This window comes from Penicillium nucicola (assembly GCF_028828085.1).
Source record: "Penicillium nucicola strain IBT 29836 chromosome Unknown utg000010l, whole genome shotgun sequence".
Lineage (NCBI taxonomy): Eukaryota > Fungi > Ascomycota > Eurotiomycetes > Eurotiales > Aspergillaceae > Penicillium > Penicillium nucicola.
Genome location: NW_026643134.1, coordinates 3,850,186 through 3,875,295, shown reverse-complemented (window position 1 = coordinate 3,875,295; position 25,110 = coordinate 3,850,186). Strand labels below are relative to the sequence as shown.

At 48.5% G+C, this 25,110-nt stretch overlaps 11 protein-coding genes across 11 annotated transcripts; 8 read left to right on the top strand and 3 right to left on the bottom strand.

The window, feature by feature from the left end:
* Positions 1–1,136: 1,136 nt before the first annotated feature.
* Positions 1,137–2,153, top strand: N7511_010035 (uncharacterized protein; the record flags this gene model as incomplete). The annotated part of the gene is made up of 1 exon (XM_057132412.1): positions 1,137–2,153. One exon carries the CDS (start codon positions 1,137–1,139, stop codon positions 2,151–2,153), a length of 1,017 nt encoding a protein of 338 aa, XP_056980400.1.
* A 759-nt stretch (positions 2,154–2,912) lies between these two features.
* N7511_010034 (uncharacterized protein) lies at positions 2,913–4,966 on the top strand (the record flags this gene model as incomplete). Its single annotated transcript, XM_057132411.1, has 2 exons — positions 2,913–4,100; positions 4,175–4,966. The coding sequence occupies 2 exons, from the start codon at positions 2,913–2,915 to the stop codon at positions 4,964–4,966; spliced, it is 1,980 nt and encodes a 659-aa protein (XP_056980399.1).
* Positions 4,967–5,545: 579 nt separating this feature from the next.
* Positions 5,546–6,913, top strand: N7511_010033 (uncharacterized protein; the record flags this gene model as incomplete). The annotated part of the gene is made up of 1 exon (XM_057132410.1): positions 5,546–6,913. One exon carries the CDS (start codon positions 5,546–5,548, stop codon positions 6,911–6,913), a length of 1,368 nt encoding a protein of 455 aa, XP_056980398.1.
* A 135-nt stretch (positions 6,914–7,048) lies between these two features.
* Positions 7,049–7,261, top strand: N7511_010032 (uncharacterized protein; the record flags this gene model as incomplete). The annotated part of the gene is made up of 1 exon (XM_057132409.1): positions 7,049–7,261. One exon carries the CDS (start codon positions 7,049–7,051, stop codon positions 7,259–7,261), a length of 213 nt encoding a protein of 70 aa, XP_056980397.1.
* An 89-nt stretch (positions 7,262–7,350) lies between these two features.
* On the top strand, positions 7,351–8,520 carry N7511_010031 (bZIP transcription factor; the record flags this gene model as incomplete). Its single annotated transcript, XM_057132408.1, has 1 exon — positions 7,351–8,520. One exon carries the CDS (start codon positions 7,351–7,353, stop codon positions 8,518–8,520), a length of 1,170 nt encoding a protein of 389 aa, XP_056980396.1.
* A 2,344-nt stretch (positions 8,521–10,864) lies between these two features.
* Positions 10,865–13,562, top strand: N7511_010030 (beta-glucosidase; the record flags this gene model as incomplete). Its single annotated transcript, XM_057132407.1, has 3 exons — positions 10,865–10,924; positions 10,978–11,215; positions 11,269–13,562. The coding sequence occupies 3 exons, from the start codon at positions 10,865–10,867 to the stop codon at positions 13,560–13,562; spliced, it is 2,592 nt and encodes an 863-aa protein (XP_056980395.1).
* A 333-nt stretch (positions 13,563–13,895) lies between these two features.
* On the bottom strand, positions 13,896–14,416 carry N7511_010029 (uncharacterized protein; the record flags this gene model as incomplete). Its single annotated transcript, XM_057132406.1, has 2 exons — positions 13,896–14,174; positions 14,252–14,416. 2 exons carry the CDS (start codon positions 14,414–14,416, stop codon positions 13,896–13,898), a joined length of 444 nt encoding a protein of 147 aa, XP_056980394.1.
* A 631-nt stretch (positions 14,417–15,047) lies between these two features.
* On the top strand, positions 15,048–16,738 carry N7511_010028 (peroxiredoxin-like family protein; the record flags this gene model as incomplete). The annotated part of the gene is made up of 4 exons (XM_057132405.1): positions 15,048–15,230; positions 15,299–15,527; positions 15,909–16,132; positions 16,256–16,738. 4 exons carry the CDS (start codon positions 15,048–15,050, stop codon positions 16,736–16,738), a joined length of 1,119 nt encoding a protein of 372 aa, XP_056980393.1.
* A 459-nt stretch (positions 16,739–17,197) lies between these two features.
* Positions 17,198–18,235, top strand: N7511_010027 (NADP-dependent oxidoreductase; the record flags this gene model as incomplete). The annotated part of the gene is made up of 1 exon (XM_057132404.1): positions 17,198–18,235. The coding sequence occupies one exon, from the start codon at positions 17,198–17,200 to the stop codon at positions 18,233–18,235; it is 1,038 nt and encodes a 345-aa protein (XP_056980392.1).
* A 171-nt stretch (positions 18,236–18,406) lies between these two features.
* On the bottom strand, positions 18,407–23,508 carry N7511_010026 (uncharacterized protein; the record flags this gene model as incomplete). Its single annotated transcript, XM_057132403.1, has 15 exons — positions 18,407–18,638; positions 18,695–19,069; positions 19,133–19,216; positions 19,271–19,951; positions 20,015–20,065; positions 20,116–20,187; positions 20,236–20,359; positions 20,417–20,752; positions 20,807–20,969; positions 21,030–21,751; positions 21,798–22,031; positions 22,093–22,372; positions 22,424–22,650; positions 22,706–23,231; positions 23,290–23,508. 15 exons carry the CDS (start codon positions 23,506–23,508, stop codon positions 18,407–18,409), a joined length of 4,326 nt encoding a protein of 1,441 aa, XP_056980391.1.
* Positions 23,509–23,957: 449 nt separating this feature from the next.
* On the bottom strand, positions 23,958–24,881 carry N7511_010025 (uncharacterized protein; the record flags this gene model as incomplete). Its single annotated transcript, XM_057132402.1, has 1 exon — positions 23,958–24,881. The coding sequence occupies one exon, from the start codon at positions 24,879–24,881 to the stop codon at positions 23,958–23,960; it is 924 nt and encodes a 307-aa protein (XP_056980390.1).
* Between the last annotated feature and the right edge of the window lie 229 nt (positions 24,882–25,110).

Genomic DNA, 25,110 nt, shown 5'->3' with positions numbered 1-25,110 from the left:
ATCCCAAGACTGACAATCACCACCATCACGATACCGATGACAGACAAGAGCATGTCGCGTATAAATATCCAACTTAAAGTCCCAGAGACTAAACGTTTGAGGCATGGCATAACACATCATGATTGCCCTTTCCCGAAGAAGCGGCATCGGTATAAGGTCCAAGCTGGCATGATGTGGAACAAGAATCTGAGCCATAGTCGGCTGGAGATGGATTGGGATCGAGGAATTGAATGTTGAGACGACTAGATCCTGCGCACTGTCTTGAGTACTAATTGATTTGAAGAAGGGTGACATATAAGTGGTGCTGCAGGCTGCCAATCTGCCAACATCAAATCCTAGACAGAGGGCGTTGTTTAGAATTGCTATCCACATTGTATCATGGGGTGTTTGTAAGGCATTCACCAATGGCTCAGCCAGGGAGGTGGGTGAGCTGCCAGCCCCGTTGATAGCAGGAAACCTCGTTGCTGTTTGTGACGGACTGCACAACGCAGACTCCGAGCTTGTGTCAGATGAACTGCTTGGCAATATTACTGATACCTCAGATGCAGGTCGAGGCGCAAGCTTTCTCTTTTGCCCGCTGTGGGCCTTTGACAGATTGCGGCGCTCTTTCTGTCTCTCGCCTTTTAAAACTAGATTAGCTTGAGTCATGACCCGAGACACAAATCGGACATACGATAGGCTCGTTGAGATATTCGATTTTGCTCCTGACGCGCTGGTGTTATGATTCGCCTCTTGGGTCGATTGGAAGAAGCAACGTCATGTTGATCTATCATAGCTTCTGAGGCCATGACTTGATAAGACAAGCTTTTTCAGTGACCGAAACAAGGCCAATAGTAACATAACAGGTTAGACTTAAGCTGAAAGAGGAGAAAATACATGCCCACAGCCAAAAACGGAGGTAAGTGATAGACTTTCTTAACCCCGAAGACTCCGAAATCCGTTCAACCATAAGCCACATCCATAAGCCACACTGGCTTACGCCCTTGAGCCAATCAGATTACTCGAACTATACGCTTGGAAACAGTTTGATTCCATCCTGATGATGCGCCCAAACATATAAAGTGGCACCGATGTCTCTTCAAACAAGAATCCAGTTCATTTACGGCAAGCATATCTTCATATATTATCAGACAAAAATGACCTCCACACCCAAGAAAATCATTGCAATCGTTGGTGCAACCGGCACCCAAGGATCATCGGTTGCTCGCACATTTCTCGGCCTCCCCAACTGGCACGTCCGATGCCTCACCCGCAATCCATCCTCAGAGAAAGCGCAGGAGCTCGCCCAGCTAGGCGGTGACCTAGTCGAAGCCAACTTGGACAACGAAGATTCCCTGCGCCGAGCATTTGCAGGCGCATACGCCATCTTCCTCAACACTGATTTCTGGCAGCCCTACCGAGCAGCCCTTACCTCAGGTGTTGATGCAATCACCAGCGCAAAGCAAGGCTACGAGACAGAAGTCACCCACGGAGAGAACGCAGCCAATGTTGCTGCAACAATCCCGACATTGGAAAGATTCATCTACTCAGCATTGGGACCTATGAAAGCTGCATCCAATGGAAAGTATTCTGATTCCAACCACTGGGAGACAAAGGCCCACATCGTGAACTACATTGAGCAGCAGAAGGTGGATTTGGCGAAGAAGACTTCTTTCATTTATATTGGTGCTTACATCACCAATCCTTTCCTGTATCCAAAGTTCCAGGCAGAGAATGGGCAGTTTGTTGCTGCTTTGCCGGCCAGAAAGGAAATGCGTATGCCTATCATTGATACTGCTCAGTCCACTGGTCATTTTGTTCGGGCTTTGATTGAAGATGAAGAGGCTGGGATGAAGCTCTTGGCATATGATGACTATCTTTCCGTTCAGGAGATCATGGCTGTCTGGTCTCGTGCTCTTGAGAAATCGGTCAATTTGATTCAAATGACTGTTCAAGAGATGCATGAGAAGACTGGCCTTCCGCTTGAGGTTCTTGGTGGTCCGGCTTTTATCGATGAATACGGTTATTGTGCTGGGCTTGAGAACGTCGTTGAGCCAGCTCAGTTGAAGTCTTATGAGCCACGGACAAGATTTGAAGATTGGGTGAAACAGCAGGATGTTAGCGAATTGCTTGGGCTGAAGGATTTGAACAGTTGGGATGGAGTAGTTCAGTAATTACAGTATGATGATAGCCATGGACGCAAATTTAGTATTTTGAAATGCGGGTGAATCGGTCGTTCTTGCAGTACCAATGATGATCACTTTTATGTAACCGGTGAATAAATATGAGTCCACTGCGCCACAACCTAAAGAACATAAGATCCATGTCTATTAGGCCCAACACCCGTAGAGTGAAGATATAGCGATGAACCCCCCATAATCTGCAGATTCCACAGCAAGTATCTCCCAAGTATTTTGAATCGATCAACAGGGTGATGAGCCTCGCCTTCATAGCCTTCATAATTTCTCATAGTAATCCCACGGCAAACGCCGAACCCCTGAGAATCGCAGCTGACGAATGTGGGGCCGCTGCCTCGTTCAAGTGGCAGACCACAGACCGACCCTATTGGCCAAAACAGAACTGGGGCTGACAGCCGAGCTAACTTATGATTGTGGTATTTTAAAGCGAAAGACAACACATTTCCGCTAGCTGGTCAAAAGTGTCATGCGCGCAGTTAGCATCTTGGCTAGACTATACAGCTGAGTCTGGGCTAAATGGAGGTATATCTAAGCGACAAAGAGGCGCATTAGGTTTCTTCAGCTCGCCACAGAGGATGCGCTTAGCCTCAATGAGACATAAATGGCGTTAAAGTTTGCGGGAGAGAATGATATATAACCCCAATTGCAAAATCACGGCTGCGCCGAAGATACAAATCCAAATAGTACTCTTCCTATTCACAGGATTCTCAAGTAACAGTACTTGTACTCATCGCGATGGCTTCCGCAGTATTATCGCTGGAGCAAGCAAGTCTGGACGCCCAAACTCCGTCCGATAAATCCACCCAGACCTGGTACGATCTGCGAGCTCTTGGCAGTGCTGGAGCGATATGGGCCGGATTAAATAGCTACTTTGAGCTGCAGAATGGCTCAACAGGGTCCCAGCTCACGGAGAGCGTGGAGAAAGTGAATGCAATCGAAGAAAGACTTCATGAAGCATGCTTACAGGTCAGCAACCTGCTCCACCACACTATATCGCTTGCAGAGTTCACCGCGGCGTGGTTTCAACAATATCCCAACCCACCATCTGGCGACAAACTAGCCCAGACGATTGCAAATATACACCTTGAGAAATCTATCAAATCCTGTCAGAAGGCTGAGTCCACTGCTGCCCAAGCGACCACCACCCTGTTTGAGGTCAATAGGCGAGCCTGGGATTTGCAGCGATACTTTGACTTTCAAATTGATGAGTGTCAGCGGAAGATCGAAAGCGCGCAAGCAGCGGCTGCGAGTGAAACCCAGAATCCACAGCCTCCTGTGTGGGTCGTCACTGGCGGACCACTGGTTCTGCTAAAATGGGTGACCGAGAGAAAGAGGGAGATCTCTGATAACCTCATTGTCACTCTACGTGAGCCGAATGTGACGCTTACGAGTATCACCAAAATGAAGGAGGGTGGAGTGACATTTGATAGCCATCTAATTCCATGGATGGAGATGGTACAAAATATCAGCCAGTCTCTGGACTCCATTCATCGCATGCTGCAAGATGCTCAGGGTTCATCTATTGAGAACACCGCTCTACATCTTCAGTTAAGAAAGATTGATTGGTCTCAGATTGCGCAATGCTCGAAAGATGTCTTCAGGATCATCCAATCAAAATACTCTGGAGCTCAGTCTTTGGCCCCAGATTTTCAAGATGCCATAGTGAACGTGTGGCATACCGATGCCATTGAGCAAGAAGTGAAAGTACAAGATCCAAATAAGGAGGCGCTGACAGCTGCTTTCTCACCCGATACTCACCTGGCGAGTATTCTGTCTTCCCAAACGAAGGAGTGCAAGGAAATATACCAGCAGGTTGATGATGTACTTCAGTCTCCTGTATTAAGAGACATTGTGGACCACGGGGACAACACTCAGACTCCAAAAGTCGCCCTATCTGACGTCGCCATGAAATTGAGACAACAGGTAAGATATTGTTCCAACTCGTTTTATCCCTAATGAAGAGGTCATAGAAGTCACTAACCATGATTTTTGTTCAGTACGTCAAGATAATTAGCATGGAATACGACACTATTCAGCAACTATACAGCATTTCGGTTCTTCAAAGTCGTCGCATAGAGCATCTCCAACAGGGCCGCATCCAGCTAAAGGTTCTCCTGAACAACACCCTCGCCTCTGTCCAGATGGCATTAGAGCCCGCACAACGAACGCTTGCAAAATTCAAAGACGCAGCGTCAGAACTTGGAGAAACCAACAAAGTCGACGAGATTTTAGCCAAGATTCAATCTATTGGCACCAAGTTCGCAACCGGCGACGAGGCCCTCCGCGACCAAATCACCAAGGAAATCGCAGAAGTCGTAACAACCAACTTCATGACAGGTGCTACACTCTTTGATTCTGGGGCTCCAGATCCCATCTGTCAGAGGTTAGCCCTACACATGAACATCAAGGTACCGATTGAGATGATGTCTCAAGGTCTCAAGCATACACTTGACAAATTGAGTCATGAAGACCTTGAAAAGACAATTGAGGCTCTCAAATCTGTGGCTAGTGATCTGAACTCTTCGCAAAACAGATTAGCGGCCCTCAGACTACCATTTATCAATGTCGTCGCGGGCATGCAGAGGCTGACAGCCAGTGTGGGGGATATGGAGACCGCATTGCAAAGCGTCAAGGAAAAGATTGAACTTTTCAACAATATCTCATTGTCGAAGGACGACGTATCTAATATTAGCAAGGGCTGGGATGCAGTTCGTGATGGTTGTGATGGATGGATGGATATGTTCAATAGGCAAGGTATTTCGCCGCTGACTTTCTCATATGAGCAATGAGCATGCTTGATGCTCATTTTCTGGCGCACGAGTGATCAAGAAGCTTTGGTCGATTTCTGTAACTATACTTGCATTTGATATTGATCTAGTAGCGATTCCATATCCATGAGCAGAGTTATAGTCCTAACTAAAGAACGCCTCATAATTCTAGATAACAAAGAAATCCGAGGCGGAAGCTGAATCTAGACCGACTTGAGTGTCTTACCAGTCCACTGAGACTCACATTCATTCCCGTATCAGCTGTGTCTTACTCCTCATATGCTCCACATATCACACTTGCACGTAGTTCTGCTCGGCCCCAGATACCTGGTGGGTCCTTCAACATTTGCCTTCTCTGCCGACGCGAGCTAGGATATACCATCTCCAATTCAGGTCGTGGGAAGCGAAGGCTACATGGTGCGATTGGAAGTTACCATCTACCCCTTTTCTGTGGCGAACAGGGTCAGCTGTTCTGTGAGGAGGCTCGTCGGATATAAAAGGGAATCTATTCCCCAACCTAGCTATCAGAGACAGAAACCCAAATAACGACTTCAATTCTTCTCAAATCTGAATTTTATATCACTCCACGGCAAGCCCATCATGTCTGCATCTATTATTGAGCAGTTCATCCAGGACTACGAGGCTGGCTTTCAATTCTACCTCAACCTTGCCGCCTACGCCGAGACAAAATGCCGCAAAGCTCTCCAAGAAAGTGGTATCCCAGCAGTCATTACCTCGCGGGCCAAAAACCCCGAAAGATTACTGGTCAAACTTCTCCAGAGGAACACCGAAAAGAACTACCAATCCGTGGAGGAAATCTCCCGTGATCTTGCAGATCTTATCGGGGTGCGAATGGCACTCTACTTCCCCGACCAAGAGAAGCAAATTGAGGGTATAATGCGCCGGGTGTTCCAGATTAAAGACCTGAAGCGACATGACAAGACCCTGGTTGCCGTCGAGAACAAACCCTTCCAAACCGACGCTCTTCAGACGTCCATTGTACCAACAGAGGGTCCGTATACAGCACGGTTCCACGGATACAGGGCGACACATTTCCGCGTCAAAGTTCGCAGCGACGAGTTCGGCGAGTCCCCCGATCCCCGCTTCGATCAAACCATGATCGAGGTCCAAGTGGCTTCGTTGCTCATGCACGCCTGGTCTGAGGTCAATCACGACCTCGCCTACAAGACGTTGAATGGCCAGCTGTCAAAGGACGAGCTCCGCATGCTGGATGGTATCAACGGTCTCGTGCTTACAGGCGAGGTTCTCCTCGGCCAACTCAAAGCATCCGTGGAATCTCGTATCGCAACGCAGAAACGGCATTTCTCAAACCACTTCGAACTGGGGTCCTTTGTACAGCAGTATGCGCCTTATCAAGCCCCTAAGCCTGGCAGTACATACCGCATCGGCTCGCTCTCCGATCTGCTGTACGTGACGCGCCATCTGGGCATCGACAACCCGGAGGCCTTGGGGGAGCGCTTGGAACGCTGGTCAGCAAAGCCTGCAAACTTGACCAAGTACCCCGTGGTTCATTCGATCTTAGATTTCATCTTTGCTGAGTGGGATAAGCGTACTCCGCCAACTATGGAGCGCCCATTCCTTCTGGCTGAATTGAATGACAATTTTGAGTCTGGATCTCCAACACTTGAGCAGAGCTTGACAGTGTATCGTCATATCCTAGCGCACACGTTCGAGGGAGATCTGCTGCTGCCTACTGGCGGCGATGGGAGCATCGTCTGTCTCCCCGAGTCTTATCAATGGCTTAATGATGCTGGTTTCCTCATTCCTGATGTGCAGTTCGATCTTCCTTCCGGTGATCAGGTGAAAGAAATTGAGCAGCACACTAAGGCGCTGTGGGATGGGCTTGCGACGAGTTTCAATGCACGGGTTCGAGTTGCATTTGGAGTTGCTCGGGCAAAGGCTGGGAACCAGGGCATATGTTTGGATGAGGCGGTTCAGATGGAGTGACCGAACGGGTCTACGTGTATATGTTTATGAAGTTCATTCTTGATTTCGAGCATTTCAATAGGCATCAGTTCTCTGAGGTTTTAAGGACTTTTTTTCATGCAGATGTAACTATTCCCGAGATGGAATGGCCCCCAAATGGGAGGCGCTAAGCACGAATCACGTGCCGCGATTGAAAAACGTCGAAATCCGAAGGCGAGAGACGTCATCTCCCTCAACTTGCAAGATCTGCAGGAGTACTTTGAAACTAGCTGCTACTATGACAGGACTCGCTTGATGGACTCTAGACGTGGCGAGTCTGACACCCCAGATCTGCTCCACAGCCCTCGGGCGGCCAACGCACCAGAATAACCGACAAAAGCTTATCATGATGGAAGAAGCCCAGGACCGAAAGGTTAGTATCTCTCTTAGTAGATGATCACTTCTGAATGAAAAACCTAATGATCGAAAAGGACGTGGACCGCCTCGCGCGCGTAAGGGACAACCAGCGCAAGAGCCGAGCCCGAAAGCAGCAGTACGTGAAGGAGCTAGAGCAGCGTCTATCTGTGTGCGAAACTCAAGCCCAACAAAGGGACATTGAGTATCGACTGGCCGTCCAAAAGGTCGAAGCCGAGAACAGACATTTAAAAACTCTCCTGGCAACACTGGGTATCTCCAATGCTTCTGTGCAGGAATATCTGCAGGTGATTGAACATAAGGAAAATACTACGCAAAAGATTGCCATTCCTGCTGTCCAGCGACCAGATGGGCGGAACTCCCCAGCTCATTCTGATGGCTCTGATCGCAGGATGTCTTTGGCGATCCCCCGCGTTTATGATCACCAGGTGAAGACGGAACCAACTGAGCACGCCTTCTCTGTCAGAGGTAGTGTCTGTGGGCCACCAGCAAACAACGACTCGTGCGGGCCGATGGCTGGTAACAGTGACTGTGGACCTCAGGCTAGAAGTAGTTCTTGCGGACCGGATTCCATCAATGACTGTACTCCAAACAGCAATGACCGCGCGTGTGGCGCAAAAACTGGCGGAAATTCCTGTGAGCCGACAGTCAGCAATAGCTCGTGCTCACCAACATTTAGCAACAATACTTGCGACCCGACAATCAGCGTTAGCTCGTGCTCCCCGACAGCTAGCAACACTACCTGTGGACCATCAAGTCTCAGTATTCTTTGTGGCCCCACTACCAGCACAAGCACCTGCGGACCGGTGTCTGGAAATACTTGTGGACCATCTTCTAGTAATGCCTGTGCTCCCACCGGCAGCAATGGATGTGGATCAGGCCCGAGCAACAATGGCTCTAGACCGAATGAAACAGAAGAACAAAAGCCAACCGAGCCACCCTGCCAGGAGCCAAAAGTGGCAGATCCAGATATATGCGGATGCAGCCCTAGCGGACAAGAAATGACGCCCATGTCCGAAGAAGACCTTCTCAATTCGACGCTCTGCGGGATTGCAGATGAGATGATCGAGCGATACAACACCAAAGGCTTAGATGTGGAAGAGATCCGGCGCAGAATCTGGTCTGGATTCCGAGCCGGCGCAAATGGCACTGGCTGCAGAGTTCAAAATTCCATTTTGTTCCAAGTGTTAGATGAGATCAGCCACGACGTATGATGTCGGCTTTTGGTTTTGGCAAACTAATACCATCGGCATTTGCGATGGAAATCTTAGACACTTGATTAGCCCAGTCTGACATACCGGTGAAGCGAAGAGCACCAAGATACGAGATACGATGGCGGCACTGAATACTAACCCGTACCCCGAGAGCGCCAGCCATTCCCAATCCGAAGTATTGCCGGGACTGGACCAACGCCACGCCGCAAGGGCCGGGGTCGAAGCCATGGTCCGATGTACCCGTGGACGGCTTGCCAGTGAGATGCATCCTGTCCAACGAATGTGAGAACAATCCACAATCCACACTAAAACGTCCGTGTCATGACATCTATTCGGAACGACCCCGCGCCAAGATTGGCAGGTCCCAATCCGAGAAGCCGATGCTCTACGGGATAGAGATCGAACCCAGACCCGTTGCATCTGTGATGCAAAGGACTACTATACATACTTTGTCAATACATCTTGAGAACATATATAATATATCATAGCAAATAGCACAAAGGAACCTACAAAACAATCAAGTCAAAAAGCACCAAAAAACCACCAAAATTTGCACGAGCCATCGGATTGCCGACTCCAACCCCCGCGTTGCGGAAATTGAGACTCCGGAAAAAGTCTTTCTACCCCCCAACATCCTCCTTCCACCGATGATTAGCCGGAGGACAGGCAAATCTCACTGCGTTGGGTAGGATCAGGCAGGGATCGGCATATGTTCTCCCCATGTCGGATAGTCAACTTCCGGGGAGAAAACACGTTTCCCCGTATTCCAGACCGGTTTTCGGGGTTCATCTCCAGTTTTCCTTCCCGAGACCAATCCCTACCCTGCTGCACCCCGTGAATTAAGTCCTTTTTTAGTGGGTTTGTAGTGTAGGCTTTTCTTCCACTCTCCAAGAACACATGAGATAAAAATCTGATTGAAACCATTTGTCGAGCCGGTTTTTCTGGGTGTCCCGGAGCATATAACCGTAACTTGGAGAGTACGACACGAAGGTTTGTGTGCCGTTATTATACTGTAGTGGGTAAATTAGTGGATCGTGGACAAGTAGAGGCTAGTCCTGATCGCTTAGACCCGGTAACATCTTACCTGTACGCCTATTTATCCAGTGGCATGCTAAGTTGAGTCAGTCCAAGAAGCCGGGCATTCGGGGTCTGGTGCAATGGCTGCATGGTATAGCGGCGGGATAGGAATTCCGCCCATTATTGCCAGACTCCAACCATCAGATAGCCAACTTGATGTGGGGTGTACAGTAGAGACGTGCATATGTAGGCCTTCATGGTGTATACCTACTGGCCCGATGGACGTGCCGAGTCCGGACTTGAACAGGCTCGAGCGGGTGGTGCCGATGGAATTGAGGATGGAGTTTGTAGAGAGAAAAATGGCACTCAAATTAATCGCGCATGGAGATCTGGAGAGGACTGGGGTTGGCCCCGCACTCCCCCGGTGTTTCTCCACGGTTGAGGAAGTGCTTGGCTGACGGCATCCGTGGTTAACCTCCAGGGCTGGGTATAAGTCGTGCTTATGTTCTTACCATCTGTGCAAACTATTGCTATCGTTATATAGTCTCGAGCAGATGTCAAAATAACAAAATCCTCTATAAAACCAAAACTCCCAAAAAAAGAGCTGTTTCTCGGCAATGACATGGGCTTTTCCCAAATAGGAAGTATAAGCGGAGATCGTAGCCATGCTCAAGCCTCCCGGATAGTCTCCTGAGATCGGGATCTGGCTTGGCTATGTATTGACGAGGGATGCTAGTGTAATGATGGCTAACAGTCAAAAGGTGGAATATCAATGCCGACGTTCCGAAAGGGAAGATAGGGGAGCCAATGAAGACCCGGTTCCTGAGCCGTCAGACCTCAAGGAAGGGACGGAGAATTACCGGAGAGGACCGAGAGGTGGCATAGGCCGAAGTTTAGGCGGCCGTTCTCGGCCAGCAAGGTACTAGACAGGCGCATGACGAGAGAGGCTGGTGAGTGGTTGTGCTAGGGATGTGTTACCACGTAGGTATCCCAAAGGGGGGTTATGGTCTCCCTTTCCTCCCTCTCTACAGTGCCAGCCACTTTTGTCTCTGTTCCCCTTTGAAGGTATGAGTAGCTCAGAAGCCAGGGCCAATAAGTGGTGAAAATGACCAGTAGAGTGCATATCATAATGCGTATTAGAGGGCGTGCCTCGCGCAGTCTCAATGTCGATCCCTTGATTACTCCACATAATAACTATTTTTTTTCTTTTTTGGTGAGCTTGGACTGACCCCTGTCCCTGGCGAATCGGTATATTTAAATCGGAGCTTCCCCCGCGCTGGGTTGCTCATCGGTCCTTCCTTCATACAATCTTACACATACCTTTGCAATGAAGTTCGGGTGGTTAGAGGTAGCCACTTTGGCTTCGGCCTCAGTAGCTAGTGCCAATGTAAGTGGTGCCCGAGTTGGATAGGAAAATCAATACTAATGAATGCCTATTAGCCTCTTGCCTATTCTCCCCCATACTACCCTTCGCCATGGATGACTGGCAAAGGCGAATGGTCCGAGGCCTACAAGCGCGCCGTTGAATTCGTCTCCAACCTCACACTCGCCGAAAAGGTCAATTTGACAACCGGTGCTGGATGGGAGCAAGAGCGATGTGTAGGTGAGACTGGTGGCATTCCCCGACTGGGCATGTGGGGAATGTGTATGCAGGATTCGCCTTTGGGCGTGCGCGACAGTATGTCTTTCTTGAGCCTCTTTTTGTTAGAGCATCAACTAATCAACAATCAGGTGACTACAACTCCGGATTTCCCTCCGGTGTCAATGTCGCCGCCACCTGGGACAAGCGCCTTGCCTACCAACGTGGTATGGCTATGGGCGAAGAGCACCGTGACAAGGGTGTGGACGTGCAGTTGGGACCCGTGGCCGGCCCAATTGGCAAGTTCCCTGATGGAGGTCGTAACTGGGAGGGCTTCGCTCCCGATCCCGTCCTCACTGGTGTGATGATGGCCGAGACCATCAAGGGTATGCAGGATGCTGGTGTCATTGCTTGCGCCAAGCATTTCATTGGAAATGAGCAAGAGCACTTCCGTCAGTCGGGCGAGGCTCAGGGCTATGGATACAACATCACTCAGAGTGTCAGCGCCAACATCGATGACAAGACTATGCACGAACTCTACCTTTGGCCCTTTGTGGATGCCATCCGTGCTGGTGTTGGCTCTGTTATGTGCTCTTACAACCAGATCAACAACAGCTATGGCTGTGCCAACAGTTACACGCTGAACAAGCTGCTCAAAGGCGAGCTTGGCTTCCAAGGCTTCGTTATGAGCGACTGGGGTGCGCACCACAGTGGTGTTGAGTCTGCACTCGCTGGTTTGGATATGTCCATGCCCGGTGATGTTTACCTTGGTAGCCCCTATTCTTACTGGGGTACCAACTTGACCGTCTCGGTTCTCAATGGCACCGTTCCCGAATGGCGCGTGGATGATATGGCTGTCCGTATCATGGCTGCTTACTACAAGGTCGGCCGTGACCGCTACCGCACTCCTCCCAACTTCAGCTCCTGGACGCGCGACGAGTATGGCTTCGAGCACTTCATTGTCGGCGAGAACTACGTTAAGCTCAACGAACGTGTCAACGTGCAGCGCGATCACGCTCAGGTCATCCGCAAGATTGGATCCGACAGCACTGTCCTGCTCAAGAACAAGGGTGGTGCTCTGCCCCTGACCCACAATGAGAGGTTCATCGGTATTCTTGGAGAAGATGCCGGCTCCAATGCTTACGGTGCCAATGGTTGCAGTGACCGCGGCTGTGACAATGGAACCCTTGCCATGGGCTGGGGCAGTGGAACTGCTAACTTCCCTTACCTGATCACTCCTGAGCAGGCTATCCAGAATGAAGTTCTCAACTACGGCAACGGTCAGACCAATGTGTTTGCTGTGACCGATAACTGGGCTCTCACTGAAATGGCTGCTCTTGCCTCCCAGGCTTCCGTTGCTCTTGTTTTCGTGAACTCCGACTCCGGTGAGGGCTATATCAACGTTGATGGAAACGAAGGCGACCGTAAGAACATGACTTTGTGGAAGAACGGCGAGGAAGTTATCAAGACTGCTACCGAGAACTGCAACAACACCATTGTTGTCATCCACAGCACCGCCGCTGTCCTTATCAGCGACTGGTACGACAACGAGAACATCACCGCCATCGTTTGGGCTGGTCTGCCTGGTCAGGAATCCGGCCGCAGTCTGGTTGATGTTCTTTATGGTCGCATCAACCCCGGTGGAAAGACCCCCTTCACCTGGGGTAAGACTCGCAAGGACTATGGTGCCGAGATTCTCACTGTCCCCAACAACGGTGACGGCGCTCCCCAGGACAGCTTTGATGAAGGCGTCTTCATTGACTACCGCCGTTTCGACAAGGACAACACCGAGCCCATCTACGAGTTCGGCTACGGTCTGAGCTACACCAACTTCGAGTTCTCCGACCTGAAGGTCACTCCATTGATTCCCACTCAATACGTTCCTACCATCGGCAAGACCAAGAAGGCTCCCGTCCTCGGCAAGACTGAGAAGGCCTCAGACAACCTCTACCCTGAGGGTCTCCACCGCGTCACCCAGTACCTCTATCCCTGGTTGAACTCCACCGATCTCCGTGCTTCCTCCGGCGACCCCGACTACGGCATGGACTCCAAGGACTACCTCCCCGAGGGCGTCGCCGATGGCTCTCCTCAGGAACTTCTCCCCTCCAGCGGCCAGGACGGTGGCAACCCCGGTCTCTTCGAGGATCTTTTCCAGGTGACTGCCACTATCACCAACACCGGCACTGTCACCGGTGATGAGGTTCCCCAGCTGTACGTCTCTCTCGGTGGTGCGGATGACCCCGCCAAGGTCTTGCGCCAGTTCGACCGAGTCACCGTTGCCGCTGGCCAGGTCGTCCAATGGACTACCACCTTGACCCGCCGCGATCTGTCTAACTGGGACGTTGCCTCGCAGAACTGGGTTATCTCTGATGCCCAGAAGACTGTGCATGTTGGTAACTCGTCCCGAAAATTGCCTCTTTCAGCTGCGCTACCCTCCGTGCAGTAATTTCTTTCCTCCATTGATTCTCATGATGGGATATCCCATTTGAAAATGTGAACAGGAAGATACGCTGCATTAATCTCTTCTTTTCAGGTTGTATAGCCACCGCTTTCTTTTGCACATAGTTTTAAACCATGCCTCCTATGAACCAGGCCATCAATGAATTCACATTTTTTCCCAAATTATTTATGAGACTCATTTTTAATGACTTAGTATTAGAGGCAGAGGCAATTCGATCATAATTCCAATCTAATAAAAAAACCAAAACGAATAATACGAACACCTGTTGCCACTACAGCATCACTATCCAGTCATTCAAAACACACCTTCTCCCCCAGACTATAGATTAAACTGACAAGAACGCCCATGGCTCCTCTTCCCACAAACATCCCCATTCCCATAATTCCCATCCAAATCCACAAAAACACTCTTATACTCCAGATAACTACCAACCAGGTCACCAACACTAGCACACGCATCCCCAAGCCCAACCTTCAAATCACTCTTAAGACCAGTCTGACCAGTACCAAAAGTCTTGGCCCCGGCTGTGTCACAGGGTACACCCAGTGGATTGACATTGTCCCATGTACCCGAGGAGTTGGGGATGCAGATTCTGATCTAGTTGACGTGGCTCGAAGGTTAGATGTTGAGATGGAAAAAAGTAGAATTGGGAATATAGTAGAGGGAAGTCATACCCATGGCTCGTTTCCATTGTAGTTGCTATCCCGAGCGGAAGTGAAATGGACGACGAATTTTCCTGATGCTGGGTTGAAGGCGTGTTGGTCGTCGTTGCAGTCGAATAGGGCATTTGCGGAGAAGGCGAAGAATGCTGGAAGGAGGAGGAGGTTTGGGATTTGCATTTTTGGAAAGAGTTAAAGAGATGTAGTTGTTTGAGAAGTGGTAGGATTCTGTTTTCTTTCTCTTTTTCTTCTTGCTTATATTGCTTTGGTTTGAATATGATGGATCCTGCCCGAGAACATAAGACTATTTATGTCTCTGTCGCTCTGACTGATTTCTCAGGGTTCCCATTTGAAGATCAATGCAAGATTGATTGTCCATTCGGGTCTACAACGGAGCTACTCGGAATCCCACGTCTGAAGCGCGATATATAACTCAATCGAGTAAAGGCTGAGGTACAGATTGGGGCCAAATAGTGGAGAATTTTGCTTAGCTCTCTGCAATGAGACCACATGCGTAGATCACTTCACATTGTATGTGTATATCTCCTTGACAATGCATAATAAGGCCACCAGTCGGGCGCTTTCAGGCGCACAACATGGTCACAGAGGACGGCTGGGTAGATTGGAACCGACGTCACGTTTTGCCCAAGATGATAGCACACAGCACGACGACCAAGGTCTCATAGCTACCGGGAAAGATATAAATACGGTCTTGCCGTTGCGTCGCTCTGAGATGCAGTCGTCTTCATCTGGATTTACAAAGAATCAATTACAAGTTCTTCTCTTCTCAACCTTCCCTGTGAACGCCAACATGCTTCTGTCTTCAAGCAAAAACCTCACCAGAATGAGCATACTGGCTTTATCCCTCGGCATTGGTTCCAGTGCTCTATGGGATTGTCGTACGGACCAGCACGTCTTCCCTCTCGACAGCAACAAGTTCCTCGTGCACTTTACTTCGTACCGAGATAGTAACTACGACGGCAATCAGCCTTGGGTAAGCTACTTTGCTCAATTGTGAGGTTATCTTCCAGAAAAAAAGGTAGCTGATCAGTTACCAATCAGATTCGCATCTGCCTTCCAAACGATGACGGTACCTGGTCTAATGTTGATCCTCTCGAGTTGAACTGTGCCCCGAAAGGCGACACCTTCTCTCCCGATAAAACTCACCTAGGTGCTGATATTCGAATTGTTGGAGGTGGTGGTTGCTCTGGTGGGGAGCATGGAGGGTTGGATGGTGCATCTATCAATTATAAAGATCAGAGTATCAATCTGCAGTATGGTGGTGATGCGTGTGGGCCTCGGAACCATGGAATTACGTGTCAATTGACGAAGTGAGAGCGGCGAGATTGAAGCGTTGGGTAAATGAGTTCAACCTTTGCGCATGATGAGATTGCGAAAGAGAAAGAGAATGGGGTTGGAGTTGATCTAGATTCGATATCAACCTTGGAATAGATCTCAGCTCGTTCCTATGATTGTATTAGTAATCAGAGGCTTCGCCCCACGTGAGGCCTATCAAACAGACTTTAGATCAACGCTCGTGATGGGTTCCCATCAACCTGTGACACTTCGTAGACTCGACCTTTCTTCCTAATATCACCTCCCACTTCGTCTTGATTTGAACTGCAGAGCGTGATGGCAAGCGAAGGAAATGGAACAAATATGACAGAGCCAGCGGCACTCCCAAATGATAATGCAGGAGAGTTCGGTCAAAGTTCAGCGCCCGACCAAGTGAACCCCGCAACGGACGAGCTGCCATCGATCGAAGTCCAACGCAAGGTTGAGAACCACACAGTGTTTGATCGCACGGGAAAAGCAGTCCCATTCCAGAGCATCTACAACGGACCCGACGTGGCTCGCCGTGTGCTAGTAATCTTTGTTCGGCATTTCTTCTGTGGGGTAAGCTTCTCTAGCGTCGTTGGCTCTTCAAGCTGGAGTTTCTCATGCCACTGAGGACCTTTCGAAAGGAATCCAACAGAGCTTATATGATGTACACGTCAATTAACATGATTCGCATAAAAGAGCTGCCAAGAATTTCTTCGCGCCTTGTCGAAAGCTGTAACGCCTGAATCACTGTCGCATCTGTCAGTCAGCACATCCATCGTCATTATCGGATGCGGCGACCCTGGCTTGATTGACAGCTATGCCACGGAAACTGGATGTCCTTTCCCTATGTTTTCCGATCCGACACGGAAGCTATTTGATGATCTGGAATTAGTCACTTCTTTGGCTCTCGGACCGCGTCCAGAGTACATTCGCAAGAACATGGTGCAGATTGTTGTCGAGTCAATGATGCAGGGCATGAAGCATGTTTTTAGTGGACTCGCCACGAAGGGAGGCGATCCCAGGCAGATTGGTGGAGAGTTTCTCTTCGAAGTCAAAGGCGACGGAGCTACGAAAGAGGTAACCTGGTGTCATCGGATGACGACTACGCGAGACCACACTGAAATATCAGAGCTCCTGCGGATTATTGATTTAGATAGACAAGGTCAGGACAAGGCCTAGAAAGTCTTCACTGTTTTCTGCCAAGGAGTTTGAACATTGTCTTGCCGGAAGGACCCAGAATTGCAACGATTCTCTGAATACCCAGAAACTGCCTGTTATCAGAGTTCTTACTCCAACGGCATCTAAATGCTTGTTTGAGTAATTGCGCATTTGATGTTAGTTTATGCTTGAAATTGAGCAGAAAGGTTCACATGATGCCGTATTGCCATTTGGATAATTGGAGGGTAATATGAAAAATATTATAACATTATATTTCCTATACCTAATAACATCATTTACTCGCGGTTGTATAAAATTCGATGTCGTGATCACAGATGCGGCTATAACGGACTCCGAGTTACCGCGCCGATAGCCTATCAACTAAACTCAACCGCCAACTATATAAGACCCTTCTTCACTCATCATTTGATCTCAACACCAACCTAACCCAAAATCAAACAAAACACCAAACCCTTCAAAATGCAAGCCATCCGCATAAACCCAGCACCAGAAGGAGAAACTCCTTACTCCCCAACAAATCCAGCCCCATCAACCGCCCTAGCAAACGCCAAAATCCCAATCCCAAAGCCAACATCACCAACCGACCTCCTGATAAAAATCAAAGCAAGCACCATAATCAGAGACATGCTCACCTGGCCCGAATATTACCACCAAGAATACACAATCCCAGGCCACGATTTCTCCGGCACAGTGGCCGCCATTTTCGAAGGCGACAGTGACACGCCGCACAACTTCAAAATCGGAGACGAAGTCTTCGGAATGGCAAATGCCACTCGGGCCTCGACATGGGCTGAGTATGCCATTGTTTCTGTTGACGAGGTTGCGCTCAAACCGCGCACGCTGGGGTGGGAAGAGGCGGCTGCTTTGCCGCTCAGTGCGCAGACAGCTTATGAGGCACTCTTTGGACATGCGGGGATTGCTTCGCTAGTTTCTGGATCTGGAGGTGAACCTGGAAAGAGGGAGAATGCGTCTTGTAGGCGCGTGTTGATTACCGGTGCTTCCGGTGGGGTGGGCGTTTACTTGGTGCAGTTGGCTGCTAGTGCTGGTGTGCATGTCGTTGCGGCTAGTAGTTCTAATGCTCGCAATGGAGAATTCTTGCGGGAACTGGGAGTTGATGAGGTGATTGAATATGCGGATCTTGAGGGGGAGAATGGTGTGTTTGATGTGATCATTGATTGTGTGGGTGGGGATGTGCTTTTCAAGTGTTGGGGATCTGTAAAGGAGGATGGAGTGTTGATCTCTGTGGATTCTGCGAGCTTTGATTTTGTTGCTGAGCATCAGAAGCTTGGACTGCGTGATGGAAAAGAGAAGGTCAAAGCATCGTTCTTTATTGTTCAGGGGAGTGGGGAGGTTTTGAATGCTTTGGCTTCTTTGGTTGACTCGGGTGCTTTGCGTTCTTTTGTTGCTGCTACTTTCCCCATTGATTCGGTCCAGGAGGCTTATGATTTTGCTAATGGGAGGTTTGATGGTCGGGGCAAAGTGGTTCTTACTATCTGAGCTTGAAGAAATCATCAACATTCTAAATGCAGGGCCTTCTCAGGAAGAAATATCTAATTTAATGAGATAGTAAAAATGAGCTAGAGCCTCGAGACTACCGAGACACACAATTCCTGCTATAAAGGTAGGATATGTAACCCAAAGATCTGCAAAAACTATGTGCACGAAAGTCTATTCCTTGGGGCTTGGGTGAAAGCTGTCAAACAGAGCCTTGAAAGCCGAGCCTTCCCTTGATAAAAGAACCTGTGGTCTGTCAAACTCAACAACTTGACCCCTTTCTATGAGAGCAACCTTGTCGAAATCCAAAATTGTGTGCAATTTGTGTGCAATAGCAATCAAGGTCTGATCTTTGAAGCGATCCCGAATCACCGATTGCATTAATGCGTCTGTCTCCGAATCAACACTAGTAGATGCATTAGTAAGTATAGAAAATATCGGTAGCATCCTTTTTTGGCATACCTGCTAGTTGCTTCATCCATAATGACAATACTACTCGACTTGCACAGCGCACGCGCAAGGCAGAAGAGTTGTTGCTGTCCATGTGAAAGAAGATCGTCGGACATATCAGCATCCAAACCGCCTTTGGATTCAATGTAAGACCATAGATTGACTGCTTGAAGAGAATCAATGATCTTTTCGTCATCCACGTTAGACTCAGGGTTTGAGTTTAGCCGAACGCTGCCATGCAGAAAGAATGGCTGTTGGGGGATGACGTTGATTCTGGATCGCACATGGGCTCGAGAAACCTTGGAAAGATCTATACCGTCGATATAAATGGTGCCTTTGCTGAGCTCGAGTATCCGCAGCATTGCTGAGACCAGAGAGGATTTTCCACTAGATCACATATCAGTATGATTATTCAATATAATATATTCGTGTGTTCTTAGGTGTACGAACCTTCCAGTTCTACCACATAACGCGACCTTCTCCCCAGGAAGAATGCTAAGACTAATGTCTTTCAGTACTGGGTCTGAAAAGGAACTGAGAAAATATTAGCACATGCACCAAAGGGCCAACAACTACCGAGATACTTACTCATAGGAAGCTAGAACGCCAGAAAGTTCAACACTGCCTTGCCGAGGCCAATCTTCAGGAGGAGCCTCTGTTTCAGCATCCAGATCCTCAGTAGTTGCATTTTGCACATATGACCGAATTCGAGAAACAGCACCAATGGAGGTTTCCAGTCCAATCCAGTGCGTCACAAATGACTGCAAAGTACCGCTGAAATTGACAATGTTAAAGAGCGCAATGCCCAAGAGGTTCATGGACGGGCTTCCTCTCATGGAAATTGCAATTGAAATAACTGCAACCGCAATGAATGCCACAATCAAATCTAGAACAAGCCCCATCCAGCGCTGGATGCAGTAGAGCATGTAGACTGGGCGCTGCGATGCATCTAAAGCAATTAAATTGCGACGCTGATATTCCTTGCTCCAGCCATAGGCTCGGATGCTTGTAAGTCCGCCAAGAACTTCCAAGAACTGAGAGAAGAGGGGTGCCTTGGATTCGATTCCTAGGAGTCGCAATTGGCGAGAAGTTTTGACGTAGAATTTGGCCACGTAGTAGACTACCAGGACACACGCTGGGACTAGCGCTGCTGTGACATAGGATGATCCGGCGAAGACGAGGAAACCCTCGATAACACAGCTGAGAGCACAATTGACTGTCAGTTCCAGAGTTTCGGGTAACTCCTCGTCAATTAACTCGAGATCTTGGCTGAATCTACAGTCATTCTGCATTAGCAGGGTGATAAATATTTTTAAAATGACTTGTACTGACCTGTTCGTGGTGTTTCCAATATCCGTTGAAGTCAAAAACGAAGTTGTTGCCCTGGAAAAATGGTCAATAAAGTAAGCAAGGTAAGCTATGTGCAATCTTACCCCATTGTTGTACGAAGGAGAATCTCATGGAATCGGCGAGCTGTCTTGGGCTGAATAACCATGGCGAGAATCCTATGCAATGTTAAATAGGTCAAATAAAGAAAAGATTAATCACCATACCATGTGCCTAGGAACGTAGTAAAAAGCGAGAAAAGACCAAGTGCAGTGTATACACTGAGCCAATACCAAACATGCGCATTTGGGTGTTGCTCATTTTCAGTAGTCCACCACTGCAGCCAAATTTCTATAGCAAAAGTAAGCAACCAAAAATGTTGAAAAATTCGAAAATTTGTAAACTGACGTGGGAAGCTGAGACCCAGCACGAATAGGAGGCAGGTGAGAAGAAACACCGACAAAAGTGACCAGCCTATGTTTTCAAAATAATATCGATATACAGTCATATCACCTGTTCTTCGACTTGAGTCCTCCTCCTCAGCGTCATCTAAGTTCAATCCTTGAAGGGTCTCGTCATCGAGCACGATATCCGGTGCTCGGGTGGTACTGGTTGATTGAGAAACCTCGGAGAGGGTGCCGACATAGCCGTTGGCACTGACAAGCTCGCTATAAGATCCATGCTCGAGAACTCTTCCATTCTCATCTATCGCGATGATGTGGTCTGCGTAAGTGAGGTGGTGTGCTATGAAACAAGTCAGATTCGATTCATTTTCCATAAGTAAAACGAAGGCCCTACCCGAATTGGTCGCCATAATGACTGTTTGATGAGACTGCTGAATAGAACCATGCTGAGAAAATACACGCTCTAGGATGAGTTTCTCTGTTTGATGATCAAGACCGGTCAAAACATCATCCAAAATGAGAATCGGCGCTTTTGAATAGAGCGCTCGTGCAAGTGCCTAGAGAAGTCGTGTTACTCGACACCCATAAAAAGTAGAAAATGAGAATGGAAGACATACCACACGCATCTGCTGCCCACCACTCAGTCGAGATCCACGAACACCAACTTTGGTCTTATCACCCAATGGAAGTTGTTGAAGGTCGACCTGCAAAGCACACGACTGAATAACCTGGTCATACAAAGTCCTGTCCCACGGTGACGCCCCGACAATATTTTCCTGCACGGTCCCAAAGGTAATCCATGGCGACTGGTTACAATAAGCCGCATTGGCGAAGCTGGTGGAGATTGAGCCGGAACATACTGGGATTTCTCCCATGAGTGTTTTCAAGAAAGTGGACTTGCCGCATCCAACTGGCCCGACAATCATTGTGATCTTTGATGTTTGAATATCAATGTTCAGGTCTTTCAATACGGGCTCATCGTCAATTGACCAGGCTGCAGACATATTTCGGATGATAGCACAAGGCTCGTTTCTTTGGCTCTGAGATGAGTCAACTTCAATCAGCGGGGCTCCGCTGTGTTGATCTGCTTCGTGCTTTAAGCGATAGTCGGCCCTCTCTATCTCCAACAAGTGTTTTTGGATGCGCTGGAAACAGTTCACAACTGCCATGACGTCCTCTGAACCATCTACAATGGAGATCATTGGTTGATCCAGCAATGTGAAAAGCGTCAGTGCAGAAAAAGCTACACCGTTTGTAAGAGTGGCTGTATCGTTGAACTTGGCAAGCAGTGTGTAGGCCCCAAAACCAAACACGGGAGCCAACAGAGTAGAAGAATACCCTGACAGGTTAGCAAGAAGAAAACCAGAGCAGAAGCTGACGCATACCAAGTGTTAACCTTATGACTCCATAGACTCGATATTTGAAGGAAGCTTCAATTTCAGCAGCGCGAAGATCTCGAAGATTTCTGGAGATGGTCTCTGTGAGTCCCGTCATCTTGATGTTCTTCATTACCCCAAGAACCTTTGAGGTGACCGCCACGCGCTCTTCAACAGCTTCAAGCCATGTTCCTTGTGCATTACCTGAAACAACTGCCAGAGGAATTCCAGCAGCGAGACAAGCTGTAAAGAGCTTCGTTAGCTCTGTCGACTAAGAAGTTATTGACCTGTGCAATTTACTTACCGACAACTACTACCGTAGATGCAATTGTCGCTATATTCAAAAGCCTTGTCAACAGCCACAAAGCCAATGCAACCTCTATGATGTTTGAGTATGTCTCATGCATATCGATTAGACCAAACCCAATGCGCTCAATGTCAGTGCTCATCAGGGTAATAGCTGCCGCGTCAGAAATGGTTGATGTGCTCATCCGCAATGTTTTATTGAAGATCATGGTGACCAGGCTTCCCCGGATCATAGTTATGACACGGAAGGTTTTGTGCTCGTAGGCGGCATATGATACCTAGATGATCCTATCAGTGACAGCTCAGACTAGGATCGAGAAATTGCATACTGCGATGCCAATGTACACAATAGCATAGGCGCCGATGAGCCCATAAGCGTAGTTGTTCGAATTGACATGCTCTGGCTCCGTCATGAAATCCAGGACGCGTTCCACTAAAAATGGCTGGGCGAAGCAGAATCCGGTGTATGCAAGTCGAGGAAGAATACCTTCTAGGAATGCCCATTTGTAGTGGAATACAAATGTCCACAGAAGTGCATTTGATTGGTACTTGTCGGCTGATTATCATGTCAATACCTATTTCTGTATGAATTGATTAAATCGGATGCTCACCCTTGTCCCATTTCTCAAAGAGAGATTGCGACGTCGAAGCATTCTTCAAATCATGGTCTAGAGAGGGTAAGCTATCCACTGTCAATGTGGTTCTAGATCCACGCCAAAGGACGTCTCTCAGCCACCAAAATAGCGCTCGATTCAGAACACCGCTGGTGGATTCGATCGGGCTGTTCTCATATGATTTCTTGAGGAATTGTCTCTTCTCAGTCGCTTCGAAAACCAAAATTATTATTTTGATCACCCAGCTGATAGCAAACACACTGGTAACGGGTTGATTGGACATGAAATACAAAGTCCGGAGGCGTGCAAGGTCAAATAGCAAAGTAAAACCGAGGAAGACATTTAGCACTGTTGACGGTCGCAATGTGCGAAGGTGCTCGAGGTGAGACAACCAAAGCAGAAGGAGAGAAGTGAGTATAGTTACAAGTGTTGTGCCTATGGTCGCTCTCGTCTTGGGAGTATCCGGTTGAAAGAAAATGATGAGCAACGCAACATGGCATGCGGCGTGGAACAGCCATGACAGCTGCGCAGGGGTTGTCAGTTTGCAGAATGTGACATTGGGCTGTAGGGAAACCACTCACCCCTTTGACAGCATTTAGCCATGACCGATTGACTTTTTCAGAAGCGTGATGAAGCTTCCAAACACGGCAAGTTGCAGCCAAACAAACAAGCCCAAGTGGTAAAAGAGTGAGAATGGTCTCTTCAAACAGGAGGGTGAAATCGAACCCATGAAGACAAGACGGGGCTACAGTAGGGCCAAAGACATCCTCCACGGCCGCGGAGCAAGGATGGTCCAACATGACAAGATTAGAAAATACAGAAATGGAGCCTCTGAAAGCCACGGTGCTAAGGCGAGGGCTTAAGTGAACGGGAAAGGGTTCGACGCGGGAGATCGCTGGTGCCTAAACATTGGAGACCCTTGACTCACTGTGACTCGACCAGACTCATAAGGTTACATGTTTGACCCCGTTTCAACTTGCTCAATTTGACGGAACTTATACCCAGGTGAGGTTATCAAATAATGTTGCAGTAATTGAGTCCAGTCACTTCTCTTCGCAATGGACGCCTTAGAATGCCTTAAACTCTATTTCTCTCTATACCAGGCAGATACTGGTCGACTGGCTGTGAGGATGTGACTGAAAATGTGGTCTATTGTGATTATGACACTAATATAATTTTATTTTATTATATTATACAGCTAGAAAATAAGGCTTTTTGTATAAATCAACTATTGCCACCAAGGAAAATATCATGATGCATGGATATCGGACACGACAGCGCCGGCCATTTGTATTGGCACTTCCTCACAAGAAGTCGTCCCTATAGACACCACGTGTAGAGGCCAAATCATCATGCAATTCCACTCAGCAGGAATGATGCTGTTAAGTCCTCGAACCTCTCGCTCAGGGATCCCACGAAGCCACCATATATCTTCAAACTCCTTGACCAACGCAAAAAGGTAAGCCAACATAACGAGCGCTCGCGGCCTTCTCTCAGCAACGAATCCAATAAAAGGCTGAGGAATTACCGGAGGGAAACCACTAAACATGCGTCGGAGTATATGAACAGGTTCCCCTTTCTGCACAGCAATGTAAAATCTTTCCAAATATGCAATACCCTCCTCATAAACAGAAAATGCTGCACTATCCAGGCAGTCATCTTCCGGACGATAATGAAGTAGGAACCTTAAAGGCTTCATATCTCCATTATAGATCCGCTGAGTGCGATCGGCACTTTTCCACATCGCGGGCTGGGCTTGAAGCAAGGGGCACAAGGGCGAGTTATTTGTGATCAGCTGATCATAGACATTTTTCAATACTATGCGAATGCCGTACGCTAAAGAAAGCCACATAACTGGAGGATCATACGGTGCCGTCGAGGGCTCCGACCGAAGAAAAAGGGTATATAACGAGAGAAGAACGGTGTTCATGCAGACTGCTTCAGTGACGGTATGGTCCGGATTTGCTGTCACAGGGCGGTGTCGGCGAATAGCCGAATCAATATATGCATGATAGACCGGGCGCAGGGAACTGGCTTCCTGCGGTAATAGGGTTGCTCGATGGGCTGCGCCCAGCGCTAATAAAGTGTGCAGAAGTGGCTCGTATTCGAATGCCAGTTGCGGCACTGACACACCCCACATATTACGAACAGAGTCCACTTGGGCGGAACTCATGGTGTTGCATGTTTCTGTGACCCATTGATGAATCAGGCGCATTTCGAGAATGCGCATCGCCCCCAGCTCTGGTGATGGCAGGCTGGGTTTTGGGCTGGCCTGAGTGTCACGCCTTGAGATTGTCTTTGAGGCAGGCTTATTTGGATCATATATGCGAGGTGTTAATGATGGCCATTCGCATGCCACAGAGTGACGTCTGCAATGACCGCAAGTTGGGCGTTGTTCATCA